At 39.7% G+C, this 13,855-nt stretch overlaps 1 protein-coding gene across 3 annotated transcripts; it reads left to right on the forward strand.

Moving 5' to 3' along the window:
- The first annotated feature begins 1,802 nt into the window (after window positions 1–1,802).
- On the forward strand, window positions 1,803–11,328 carry LOC115614065 (solute carrier family 2, facilitated glucose transporter member 11-like). Of its 3 annotated transcripts, XM_030500318.1 has the most exons (12): window positions 1,803–1,868; window positions 3,097–3,195; window positions 3,633–3,793; window positions 5,368–5,492; window positions 5,747–5,876; window positions 6,456–6,604; window positions 7,738–7,925; window positions 8,073–8,183; window positions 8,685–8,786; window positions 8,951–9,026; window positions 9,705–9,832; window positions 10,170–10,458. In XM_030500318.1, exons 1-12 carry the CDS (start codon window positions 1,845–1,847, stop codon window positions 10,374–10,376), a joined length of 1,500 nt encoding a protein of 499 aa, XP_030356178.1. In that variant the 5' UTR covers window positions 1,803–1,844; the 3' UTR covers window positions 10,377–10,458. The 3 variants fall into 3 exon arrangements, with proteins under 3 accessions (XP_030356178.1, XP_030356177.1, XP_030356180.1); XM_030500317.1 differs by lacking the exon at window positions 1,803–1,868 and having other exon boundaries at window positions 3,070–3,195; window positions 10,170–11,328; XM_030500320.1 differs by lacking the exons at window positions 1,803–1,868; window positions 3,097–3,195 and adding an exon at window positions 4,503–4,633 and having other exon boundaries at window positions 3,725–3,793.
- Window positions 11,329–13,855: the final 2,527 nt, after the last annotated feature.

Below are 13,855 nucleotides of genomic sequence, written 5' to 3' on the forward strand. Positions count from 1 at the left end.
CAGAGATATTCGCTGATAGGTCAGATACATCTCAAATACTGGCTCTAATTGGGGCAGATATAAACACTTACAAACTGGATCTGCTGTCAGCTAGACACAAAAACCATATATCTGGTCTAGCTGGTCTGTGTTAAGGAAGGCTTAGCACAGCTTTGCACATGTGTTACATGTGACTGTAAAACTGCAAGATAAATTACCTGATGTTGTGAGATTTCCTATCCTGATCACAATTATAACTAAAGGGTATCTGTAAGATATCTGTTAACTACTTGTTAGCACTAGCTATGAAATTGCATATCTAATAAAGGTGACCTCAGCACAGTGCAATAAGAGCACAGAAGCAGTACAGTAACCAATCAACACAAATGCAAAAGACATTACGCACGAAGGGCATTACCGGAGGAAGACTCTTAATCTACCAAAATAGGAATCCTAAATTAAGGTACAAGAGCAAAGAATGAAAGGAACTATATGCATAAAGTATACCAAGTAGAAGTAGGTTAAGTAGAACATAATGAAATATGTGCAAGAGGTGGCATTTTTCAAAGGAATGACCCACGCTGGTACCTACATATTATTGCCTGTTTGTGTCTTTCCCCAATATCATACAAGCAAGGCAGACACTAGCAGCTAACATAGCATAGCATTTCCTTCCTTTGTCAGATGCACATTTTGTTGTTTCAACTTTGTATGACTTTACAGAAAAGGAAATTAATTCTTAGCATCAGAGGGACAGTCTACAGTCTTATTTGTGCTCTAACAACACCTTATCTGCTGAAGAACCTAATCTGGAAAAAGATAATGCTATGAACCCTCAGCACACATTAACAACAAAGTCAGCTTCATGGTAAGGACCACATAATGATGGGACAAGTGGCCAGGTGGTGCTACCTGCTACACTTCAGACATTAGCTACAGAATTCTTTGCATGTCATGTATTTTCTATCAAACACAGCTGCTGGCATCCAATAAGCTCTTTATGATTTCTTCATCCTTTTCTTTAACTGAAGCATAAATTGCAAATGATAAATAAGCCATTTACCAACTTAATACATACACACCCCTCCTAATTTGGCAATAAATTAAGTTAAAGCTTGGGAATTTTCTGTCTGAAGGGAGGCACATCAATCCAGCTATGGAGGTTACAGGACAGTTTCAAAGCATTTCTTTTTTTCTTCACAGACACTGGCTAACAGAAATGCCAGACAAAACCGCATGAGGTTGAATCTTTCTCTCCTAGCAAAGGAAAATCAGCTACTATTAAATACGTAGCTGCTCAAGCCTAGTGTGCCACTGCATAATTGTTCATATTGCATCTCATTCCAAAATGATGGAGCATTTAAATTCCTTTAAGTAATGATTAAGTTACCATGTGCTCCAGTTGCTGTCACATGAAGGGAGAATACTCTTTCCTATTATATGTCAAAGTCCTATAGTTCACTGTCCAAGCCCTATCTAAATTCCCAACAGTTAACTTTGCCTTTATGCTTCTCAGCTTATACTGGAAACTAAGCAAGTTATGATCATTGGCATCCTGTTTAGAATTGGTGTTTCAGTTCCCTGGTCCCTAGCACAAGACAGAGTTCATGAAGGATACAGGTTCCCCACAAGGGAAACCATTTTGTTTACTGGGCTGGACACAACCATTGGTTGAAATATTTAATCCAACAATTCTAAACTTTGTACAACAGCTGAAATATGTATCATTAACTCAAAAACCTCTGAAGTAAAATTTAACTTCAATAACATGGGACTAGTACACTGACACTGCTATTGTATAATGTGCACATTTGGTTCTTTTAGCAGGTACTAGTGAGCAGCAGGAATCAGCTCTTCCATAGGAGATGGCCACCTTCTTCTCTGAGCTGGTGAGTATCTATCTGCTCACTTTTTCTCAGTGCTCTGACTTAGAAAAGACAAAACTAACATCACTCTAAAAATCCAGATTACTTATAGATTGTAAGTTCTTTTGGCACAGAGAACATCTTTCTTTTCTGCATTTAAACATCACCAAGAACAATGGGGCTTGGGGCCATGAAAATTACGTTGCATGGTCTGTTCCATGAATCAGAACAGAACAGAACAGAACAGAATAGAATAGAATAGAATAGAATTGCTGGCAGTTGCAGCACTCACAATGCTACTTTACTTTTGTCTTGTGAATTACTGAAAACAATACTAATTATTAAGCGTTCTGATAACTTCCCAAAGTAAGGAATAGATTAACTGTACTGCAAAAGGCTAAGAAATCATGACATACACATTAACATAATTGACTTCCCTCATTTCATACAAAGATAATTAGTATCATTCACCAAGTCTTAAAAAGGGAAGTAGTGACAAGTATTTCTTGCTCTATTTCTCAATTGCCAGCAAGAAGCTATTTTACTTTCCTTTTTAAGTATTAAAATTGTTAATTTGTAAGTCTATTAAAAAAAAATAAAACTAGAAAAAGAAAAGTAAGAGGGTGAGTTCTTCATTTGTTTGATGCTTTTGCCAATTAGGAAATCCACTGTATTTGGGACAGGAGCTATAAGGAAATTCAGAGTCTTCTGGTCCACACCTTCTTGATTCTTGTCATGTGATAACTTTTGGAATCCAGCTGTGGACTAGTTAAGTCACAGGCTTTTGAAATATGGACCTAAGAATAACTAAAGGAGTGTTTTTCTAAGTATCTCCAAGTCCAGCACTATTCACATTTGCATTACTTTGTTCCTGCCTGATCGCACTTTTTAGCAGCTTCTCTTCATCCAGGCACTGATCTCCAAAAAGCTGTGAGCTCATGAAGTTAATATGTGACATGAAAAGAACACAGAATACACTCTCCTCTCTACAGAGATGATGTTACTGTCCTGGTCTGTGATGTGCTGAATAAAAAGGGAGAGACAGTTGAACCCCAAAGAACCCTGCACAGATCCTGATGGGGCTAAAATCACAATTGTCCTGGGTTTGGTTTGCTAGGTACAGGCTTAACTGTTCGAGGATAACTCCACCTAGCCTTGCAGGCACTTGGAAACAGGAGGGATGACCAGTGGTATCACGTACCTCAAGAAAACTAATGAGAAGCTGATGGAGCATTTCATTTTTGCTTTGCAGGTTCAGTTCCAGGGACTAGCTCAAATGATCTTAGTGCTGGGAATTGGTGGTAGTTTCCCATATGGATTTCACATTTCTGTCATCAACTATCCTTCTGTGGTAAGTAGCCATCTCGCTACATTTGAAAACACAAAATGGAAAGCCTGAGCTCTTCAGGCTCACAAAAAACTCAAATTTACTGACCATTCAGCTGATATATCAATGCCTTTTCTTTGGCTAACAGTAACATCAAACATGTAGAGAACCTTTTCTTCTTCAAGCATTTTCTGTTTTAAATACCTTCTTACCATGCAGCATTCAAGCCTCCAAAGGAAGGCAGCAAATGTGCTTTTAGCATGCTTCCCAGGAAGCTTCCTGGCTGATACAAAGTTGAGGTTTTGCACTGGGATCTCAGCTAACTAGTTTTACTAAGAAAGTTAGTCTCAAAATAAGTTCAATATTAGAAGCACAGGCTACACCTGAAGTACAACAGCCAAATAAGACTAATAATGGGATTTTATACCCATTATCCAGTCAAATCTCATTTTCTTTTTCAGCACATCAGGAAGTTTATTAATGAAACCTGGATAGAGCGACATGGCTCTCCCCTCCATCCTGAGACAATCATGCTGTTGTGGTCCTTCATTGTGTCTGTTTATGGGGTTGGAGGACTCCTGGGGAGCCTCTGCTGTGGCTACCTGACTACAAGATACAGGAAGTAAGTGCTTCTTGTACAGCTCAATAGCCAGAAAGTACAGGGAAATACCAGGTGAACACATAAAACTCTTCTTTTTGGTTGAAGCAGCCTGATAGAAGACAACTGATTGGGTTTGTTAGCACACCCACCTCTTTCAAGTGGTAAGCAGTCTTGCTTCTGCATCTGCCTCCCCAGTGAACTATGTTTCTGTAAAGGCTGCATTCACCATCACATCACTGGATCAGTGCCTCTGGGAGTAGCAGAACAGTATACCTGCCTCATGTTCTCTTCAAGATCCCCTATGACTCTCGCAAAGATCTCCCAAGCTTTACAAACCCCCAAAAAGGAGCTGTGTGCCTTGTTTTGCAACACATAATATAGTTACTCTAACCACCTGGAAATCACTGTGTGGAAGATATCCTTAAGTGTCAAAGAAAAGCCAGATTTCCATTTAAATACACTCATTTTGGGGTGATGGAATTATATTAAATATTCAGATCTAATCTGATGAAAATGTGAACAGAATAGGAAAAAATGAATTGCCTGTAACTATGCTGTAAAGATACAATTGGCGCCAACATAAATTCTCCAAGAGACATCTCTCTTCTTCGCAGTCCATTTTACTGAAAGTCAATTCCAAACTATCTTTCCCACTGGATGGAGAAAGGATTCCTACCAGTCTGCTCTGTTCTCAGTGCTTTGTGTGTAACACCACTAATTTCATTTGCAGAGAAATTGGCAAACATATCTACTTGGTGTGACCCACTTAAAGATGTGCTCCACAACCCACTGATCCAGAGGCCCCTCATGGGTCTCAACAAACCATCTTAGCCTGCCTGCAATTGTGTTCATTCTTATCAGGTAAGTGCCCCCAAGAAATTTCTTGTGGGACACTGCCTCATCCCACACTCAGAGGGCCTCCCAAGACTGGAAACATGGTCACGCACTTCTACCATAGGTTATTTAACACCTGGTAACCTAATTGCTGAATCATGGTCTTCCAAAGACAGGATGTCTGTGAATCCTTAATGTGTGAAAGAGGACTCTTGTCTAGCAAGCATCATGGCAAAACAAGTGAGTGCAAAAGACTGTGAGCCTGATACACAGGGCTGTGAACATCCCAGCCCATGATTCACACAGAGTGCCTTTTGAAATACGTCTTTAAAAACACTTTCTATCACTTCCATTTAGCCAAAACTGTCTTTAATATGAGCCATTCTAGAATGGGAGCCATTGACTCAGGTTATTTCTAGGGAACAACCTGGCATTTTATAAGGAGTTCCAGCCATTCAAAAATCTTGGTGACACGCTGGGCCAATTCTTTGATCTCTTTCCCTATTCGTACTGTGGAAATGCTGATGGAGTGTTCCAGATGTTTAAATTCTAAGCTAAAAAATATTAATGAATTCAAATCTAAATGATCCAGAAATTTTAAGGAGCCATTTTGACTACTCAAAGTCAAAATTATTTCAGCCGTTGCTCAAACCAGCAATGGCTGTACTATGCTTCCTCTCACAGCAAGATCAGTCAAAAGAGTAAAAGAGGTTCTCATTTCACACTAATGTCTCATGGGCTTCTTTGGTTTTTTTCCCCAGAAAAAAGTGCCAAATGTGCACCAACCTGATCATGCTGATAGCTGCACTTTTCATGGCCTTCAGTAAAACAGCCAAATCCTTTGAGATGATCCTGGTTGGACGTTTTCTCTATGGCATTGGTACAGGTATGTGCTCGTGCCACTGTGGAGTGCAAGCATCCTTGCTGTCCCAGGGTTGTCTCCACAGATGTTGCCATTCTTGGAGAATGATTTTTAAAGCAAATACACTAGACACCCAATATAAATTAAAGGCATCATCCCCCTTGCAAGAAATTGTAATCCAAATGTCAGAGTGAACGGGAACAGGGTAAGAGGATGGAGTCAGAAAGTTATGCTTTTCTAAATCTTTTAATGATCATTTATCCTTTTCTGTGTTTAAGGTTTTTCTCTCACTATACATCCTCAGTATGTAGGAGAGATTTCACCCAAGAAGCTGCGTGGATTTACCAACTCCACAGTTGCTGTTTTTCTGACACTGGGAAAATTCATGGGACAGGTTATCGGACTACGGTAAATTCTCCAATCTTTCTCTCAGGTTACTCTAAAAGTAATTGAAACCTTTCTATAATTCCACCCTCTAACCTAATCTCCGCCTAAGAAACTCTCTCACTTTCCCCAAAACAGGCCTTAGCTTATGTCAGAAGAAAAGTCTTGATCATATTTGATGCAAACATAAAGTTATACATATAGGAGACAGAAAATTAATTACTCAGAATCTGATTTCTTCTTATCTCCACAACCTTTCTACTAGGGGATTTCTCATTCAAAATGTACTACATTTACATGAAAAGTCTTAGCAAGATGTTCTGGTCCTGTGCTCAAACAGTGGTCAAATATGTCTCAGCAGCCCTCTAGATGTTCTATTGGATCCTGATGGTATTTAGCAAGTTTTTTAAAATGCCAGATAATTCCTTTAAGATTGTCAGAAATAAAAATAGCCAAATTCGTGAAATTTGCCAAATTATCAATTTGTGGTTTTGCTCCACTGCACCCTTGAATGGAATCTAAGCAATCTTCATCACTCAGAAAAACTTCCTGAACATTCATTCCATTTTTTCAGCATAATTTTGTTTCACATACACTTTCCAGGGATATTTTAGGAAGCGAAGCTTTGTGGCCGTGGTTGTTAGCATCTAGTGGAATTTCAGCATTGGTTCAACTGGCTGCCCTCCCATTTTTCCCTGATTCACCATCCTACCTCCTGATACAGAAGGGTAATGAGGAAGCCTGCAGGAAAGGTAGAGTGCCTACTTCCCTCACTTACTTCACCTTATTTGATATGTTAGAATGACAGCCTCCGCAGAAGACAAGAAAGAAGGGCAGAGATGTACAGCACAGTGCAGTGCCATGGAGTAATAGAGGTAGCTCTAAATAAAACAGCTGAGATACCTATGGCAATACACTGTATTAACCTGGGTCCTCACTCACACTAATTGAATCAGTTAAGACAGGAAAGATAGGAATGTACTGGCATGTTTAACATGTCCCACTTTGGTGGGCACTACTTTGTTTTTTTAAAGGAAAGGGTTTAGACAGCTCTTTTTTTATTAAATAAAATCCACTTAAATGTTTACTTTGTTTACAATTATGTCTCCTGGTTTTGGCTGGGATAGAGTTAATTTTCTTCCTAGTAGCTGGTATAATGGTGTTTCGTATTTAGTCTGAGAATAATGTTGATAACTCACTGATGTTTTAGTTGTTGCTGAGCAGTGTTTACTCTAAATCAAGAACTTTTCAGTTTCCCATGCTCTGCCAGTGAGCAGATGCACAAGATGCTGGGAGGGACCATAGCCAGGACAGCTGACCCAAGTTAGCCAAAGGGATATTCTATACCATAGAACATCACACTCCATATATAAACTGGGGGTAGTTGGCCAGGAGCCACAGATCAGTGCTTGGGGATGGGCTGGGCATCAGTCAGCGGATGGTGAGCAATTGTATTGTGCATCACTTGTGTTTCTTGTGGTTTATTCCTCTCTCTTTTTATTAAAAAAAAAAAAAAATTATTATTATTATCCTCATCATTATATTTTACTTTATTTCAACTATTAAACTGTTCTTTACTCAACCCATGGGTTTTACCTTTTTCTGATTCTCCTTCCCATCCCACTGAGGAGCAGGAAGTGAGCAGATAGATGGTACTTGGTTGCAGTTGGGGTTAAATCACAACATGAAGTCAACTCAAATTAGAAAGATATGTTATACCAAAACCCAGTGAAACAAAATTCTTCCTTTTTCCTGCTTCTCCAGAAGCAGACAGTACCAACCCACCACCTATGCCAACAGACAGGCAGATTAAAGCGTTTAATGTAACCACTTGTGATGGAGCTATACTGGTAGAATAATATGCTCCCTTTTTTCTACCCAACAGCCATCAGGAAGCTCTGGGGGGAAGGAGACCATCAAGCAGAAATTGATGACATTATGAAGGAGAAGGTTGCAATGACGAGCATGAAAACCTTGCGTGTCCTCGAATTAATAAAAGAGCGATCTTTGCGCTGGCAACTTTACATTTTGATCATTGTCATGGCGACCTTGCAGCTCTGTGGAATCAATGCAGTTGAGTGTTCTCTTTATCTCCAGAGCAAGAGACAACACTAGGCAGCGTTATGAACCTCTCCAAATTCATGTTATTACGCCAGCTTAGAACTGCATTACAATTGCAACACTTTTTTCACAGGTGCATTTCCTCTCTGCATTTTTCAGATATACTTCTATTCTTTTGAAGTATTCCACACAGCCAAGTTTGAAGAATACCTTATCCCATACGTGTCCTTGGGAGTTGGATTGTGTGAATGCTTATCGTCTATACTGTGTGTAAGTCTTTTCAGACTTGAGTCTGAAGGAAAAATTTGATGTGGTCAACAATTGTACTTTCCTTACTTATAACTGTGCTCAGGACGGATTTGCATAACCTAACACACATCTTCCTGCTTCTGCAAAACCGCATGCAGGATAAGAGGCAGCTCTTTCACCAGATTATTGCATGACTGTATGTCTTTCGACTCATTTTTATTCTGTAAAATATTTTTCTGATATTCTGTACTAGATCTGTGTGTGTACGTATGTGTGCATGATTTGATATATACCAGAAGTCAAGAAAGGGAACTGTCTAGCAACAGCTGAGGGTCGACTAATAAACACAGTTTAATGAATTAGCTTTGAAGAAGCTGATTAAATTCATTAGGAATTAAGAAACTTTTAAATGACATTGATTTCTGGCTATTATTCAGTGAAGTCTTCACAGAACACATGGAGTGAGCAAGAATGACTTCATTTGAGAACTGGGATTTACGACATGTGTTTTCTGCTTTTTAGAGCACTCTCATAGACCGATTTGGCAGGAAGGTGCTGCTATGGGGAGGATACACACTGATGTGCTCTGTGCTAGCACTCCTCACCATGACTCTGTCACTGCAGGTAAAGAGGCAACAGCCTTCTGCCTACTTATTCAGCATCGGCCCACGCTTCTCGTCTTGGCTCACATGATATGTAGAAAAACTTGAGTGAGTGGCAGAAAATACAGAGCTCTGCTATTCTGACATTTATCTAATGGTTTGATATCACTGGTTTCTCACTTTTAGCACCAGTTTTTCTGGATGCATTACTTCAGTGTTATCTTGATCTTCCTGTTTGTTACCTTCTATGGAATTGGACCATGTGAGTACATCAACAGCAACACTGGGAGGAAATTTTGTATCATATTGGTTGGTGACACAACTGGGAGAGGAAGAACAGATTAGTCCCACAGTAAAAAGTTCTGGAAATTAAAAGAGGAAAGGGCAGACTTGTACAAGTGGGAGACAGGAAATGGATACAGACACCTCAAATGCTATTTCTGATCACAAGATTAAATAATTTAAAATACAGTATCATCTTCTCCAGAGGGTTTGAGACAGAAACTTCTGACCATTTTTTAAAATACTCATCTAAAAGCAGGATTCTAGGCATTGCCATGTGTATTATAGTAATCATCTTCATTAACTTAGCAAGTTAAGCTATATGCCTACCAACATGCTTCAGGTGGAACTGATCACAGGAGCCAAAAGGGGAGCTCGTTTTACAAATTACTACATCAATAATTGCTACCAGTGCAATATGGAACTGCACAGATCCACTGGCACCAGGAAAAGGATTCCAGTATGTACAAGAGAAAACTGAATTAGCAGCTGTAGTCCCTTTCCAGAATCAAGGTCTTTCACTCTCATAGCAAAGGCCACTTGCCACCAGGCCACCTATTCTGCCTGTCTGTCATTTTCTATCACTGCCATTGTGAGGGGCTTTGGCAGCATCAAGGAAACAAGTATACCTGGTTTGTGTTTTGCTTTTCTTTTTCAGCTGGAGCTACTATATCTGTCATGGTTGAAATCTTCAGCCAGTCCTTCAGACCATCAGCCTTTCTGATTGTTGGCTGCATCAACTGGATGGGACTGTTTGTACTTGGGATGATTTTTCCACTGGTTGTTGTAAGTGGCTCTAACTGGATCCCTCCCTCCCAGCTAATCCACTTCTGAGTGCTGACAGAGAGCAAAATAATAGCAATAAATTGTAATGACATGCAAAGCTTAGAGCTCTGTCCAAATACCAAACCTGCTCAGGAATCCCCCAGGCCTGTCAGAGGAGCAGCAATTGGACTCAGGTCAGATGTGGCCCATGGAAACTCCTGGTTTGACACCCACCCTGGACTCTGCATTAAGCACGCCTTTGAATTTTAATTAGTTGGACACAGGCTTGCACTCGAGGGCAGTGAAATAGAAATTGGATTCTTATTTTCCCTACAGTGTCTCCCATTTCTGCTTGCAGGATAACCTTGGACCCTTCTGCTTCCTTATCTTTTTGGGAATCCTTGCTTTCTCAGCAATTTTCATCTACCTGTATCTCCCTGAGACCAAGGGAAAATCCATCATGGAAATAAAAGCAGAGTTCAACAAGCTGAACTTTGGGAAAAAAGAAAGCTCAGTCACTGATAGCAACTTTCCTAAGGAACAGTTGTCCAGCACCAAGTTTTGAATGTTCAGGGGAGAAATTTGCCTCTCTTAGAAAACACAGGAAACACTGTTGCAATAGAACTAAAAAAGAAACATGAAAACCAGACTGCAGCTCTTCTGTGTTTTACTCCTTTTTTACTATTTCTTTTTATGAAATTCATTTTGCTAGAGTTTTATTTCTTGATAATACCAAAACATTTTCACAGGAGATTTCACCACTCAGTTTTAAGACCTACTAGATATAGGAAGATCTTTTTCTATTAAAAAAACCCAAAACACCCAAACCAAAAACCAAGCAAACAAAACCCAAAAAAAAGACCAGAACAAACTTTTCTGATAGTCTGCCTTGCAAAGTTTAAAAACATTTTGCTAACAGTCCATAGGGCCCAAATCCTGCCAGAAGAACATACATACATAGGGCTCTGCTCACAGCCCTGGACCCACGTTGGTCTCGTCCATGAGTACTGCCCAATGCCACAGATAAAACAGTTTGTTATTGAGCTTTCCTGAATGAGACCTCTCTGGCTTTAAGCACCTCACAATCAGGAAACTGCTGGCAAATAGCTCAGAGGAGAGTATCAGAAATGCAAGGACCAAGTAAAATAATTTAAGAAGACAAACCAAGGGAAAGCAGGATTAAGAAGGTTACATGAGCATCAGCCATGAGGCTGGGGAAATATGGAGTTGCAGACTGATAGAGGAAAAGTTAGATATGTGGTTTCTGTGACCTGAGCAGATATGGAGTCAAAACATAGCACAGTAAATTAGGAATAAAGGTTCCAGCCATAATAAAAGAAAAAAATACTGAAAGTGAAATTGTACAGTGCAACAATTCTTCTGGAGATGTAATGGAAATCTCAGTAGAGAACCTCCTAGTAAGTCTAGTCAGGGAAAAGGACCTCCCAGATAGAGATATTATTCTATGCAAAAGAAGTAAAATAGCTGCCATAAAATAAAGCACACTCCCAAGAGCATCTGTGGTGTCTCAGGATCTGATTTCCAACCTGGTACATCAGCTTCTGGGAATTACATCAGATGTTTTCAGAGAAGAAAGTTTGGTTTGGAAATGTTTTTCTTGTTATGTAAGCAAGCTGCGAATAACCAGTGATTATTTGTACCCAGCAGAAAAAATAGGTTGTGAAGTTCATTGGAAATACAGTCTAAGTTTTTCCAAGTTACCACTAACAAGTATAGTAAGATTTGTGACTAAATGCTTTGGATCATGCCACCTGCTTTCAACTAATCTCTAAAGAAAAGGTTCATCAATATTACAAACAAGAGTTCCTCTCCTTACAGATGGAGCTATCCATTGAGTTTGTTTTTAACGCTTTGACATAGGAAACATGCCCTGAAAAGGCTGTTTGTACAGATTTTATTTCAGGATTTTTTTCAGAATTTTCATTATTTTCAGAATCTTTGGATATAGGAGATGTAATCCACTAACATGGGCTGTCGATGAATACTGGCATATAGTAATTCATCTCCTGACTTTTTACTTGCTGACTTTTTACAGCAAGGGTGCTATAGTGAAGAAACTGACTTAAAATCAACAGACACCACACAATCAACTTAAGCATGTCTATGCAGAGGTTCTCACCATTTAAAAGTATCTGTTTAAATTACACCATTGCAGTACAAGCATTTAGCACAAGCTATAGAAAGCTCTCCCTCTTTTCCTCAGTCTGGGGAATGGCGTGAATAGAAAAGCCCTTAAATCACAGCAACTTTTATGGTGGAGAGATTAACAAACCATTTATTTTATCCCCATTAGCATTTTTAACCAGCTTTCCCCACACACATCTCACTGCGAACACCCCCTCAACAAACACCATATGACCCCTTTAAATCACTCCTCTCATGTAAGACCCTACCCAGGTCTGCCACGTCCTCTGCTCTGGATAAAACCTGCTTATTTTAGAAAGCCTGTGGATTTCCTATCTTCCAGGAGATCCTGTTGACTGTTATGGGACTATTTGCACAACAAAGGAGCAAGTTGAAAACAAGCCTCCTCTGACTTTGTAGAATCCAGGGCTCACCACAGTGGAAAATCAAGACCCTAATTTTAAGGCATCTTTGTCATGACTTAGTCACAGTTCAGGAAAGGTCTCCACAACATGTGCTAGTGGGGTTATGGTTTATTCCACAGAAAGAGTTCCATACCTCACAATTGAGGCATCCATATAAACTTTTTAAATAAAACTTGCATAAAGAGGTACATTATAACTTTCAGCCTCTGAAACACTTGCTTTTCACTGGTTTTCAATAGCTGCTTAGTAAGTCAAACTGCACAAAAGACAAAGAATATTCCATTAAAGAGCAAAGGATTTGAGGAGCTATTGTGGGTTACAACACAAATAAGAGTTAAAACAATGCTTGGGAGTAGCGCAATTTCACTTCTGCTGTGCACAAGAAAGAAGTAAGCCTCAGCAGGACTGCTCCATCCAGCCTCAGACCCTTTGCTTTGAGAAAGAGATAGGCAGGTTAGAGATGCATCAAAGGAAAAAGGCTAAAGAAATAAGAGACTATAAGAACTAACAGACATTCTGGCCCTTCTAGGAGAGAAGGCTGAAGAGGGAGGCTGGTATGGAAGAGATGGGATTTTTTTTTATTTCTTTCCTTCCTCAGTGGCATAAGGCAGGAAGCAACAGCTTAACCTGCAGCAAGATTACACCTAGTTCTTGGAGGAAAATGTTAAAAGTCTTGGAGCTTCCAATTAGGTTCTGCATTGTACTTGCACCACAGATCCCATCAGCGGTGGGAGGTTAATAGTACTGACATTTCTTCGACCAATTAGAAATTCTTGGTTCAGCACTAATAATTAGAACATTTATAGTTGTTGTATGGCTACAAACTTTAAAAGACAGTTGTATGTGGTTAGATGTTCTCATCAAATTGATTTGATGTCAAGTTAAAAATCTCATTGACCTGGAGAAGCCTGGTTCTACTGTGTCTCTTCCAGGCAGATTGTCTTATGGAGGTCCCTCTTTCTCTAGGAACACCAATGGAGTTCTATGCAATCACAAGTCTCATTAAACAGGAAATCAATCTCTGCCACATTTGAACAAAATTAGCTATCTTGGGAATAGTCAGAAGCATGTTTTAGGCTTGTATAAGCCTTGTCTCCCAGAAAGCAGGCTTAACTGTAAATGGGAGTGAGATTTATTTTTTCCAACACATGCAGTAACATAATTAAATTCTATGTAAAACTGATGTGTTCTATTCCCCTTCAAAAAAAAAACCACTGCACTTTTTTATCAGTCTAGCAAGCACTTGCTGTTGGGGAGGGTGGGGGGTGTCAGCTGGTGGTTCTTGCACAACAGCTCCTGAATATAAAGCTAGAGGCCAGGGCTAGGATGCAGCTGGAACAGGTTTGTGCAGCTGTGTGGAAGGAATATGTAATGGGACTGAGAAATATACAGGGAACAACAAAGAGATTTTTTTGAAGAGGACATGCAAGCTCTTCGTGACAAAGGAGGCAATAGGAAAGGGACAGTCTCTTAG

Source organism: Strigops habroptila, chromosome 11 (assembly GCF_004027225.2).
Source record: "Strigops habroptila isolate Jane chromosome 11, bStrHab1.2.pri, whole genome shotgun sequence".
NCBI classification, from domain to species: Eukaryota; Metazoa; Chordata; class Aves; order Psittaciformes; family Psittacidae; genus Strigops; species Strigops habroptila.

What these genes read in the sequence shown, in the direction of transcription:
- LOC115614065 (XM_030500317.1), top strand. Translation starts at nt 3,070, where the DNA reads ATGGAGCATTTCATTTTTGCTTTGCAGGTTCAGTTCCAGGGACTAGCT. An exon ending in TGAGGAAGCCTGCAGGAAAG is followed by an intron (nt 6,605 to 7,737) that starts GTAGAGTGCCTA and finishes TCTACCCAACAG; the next exon opens with CCATCAGGAAGCTCTGGGGG. An exon ending in TGATTTTTCCACTGGTTGTT is followed by an intron (nt 9,833 to 10,169) that starts GTAAGTGGCTCT and finishes TTCTGCTTGCAG; the next exon opens with GATAACCTTGGACCCTTCTG.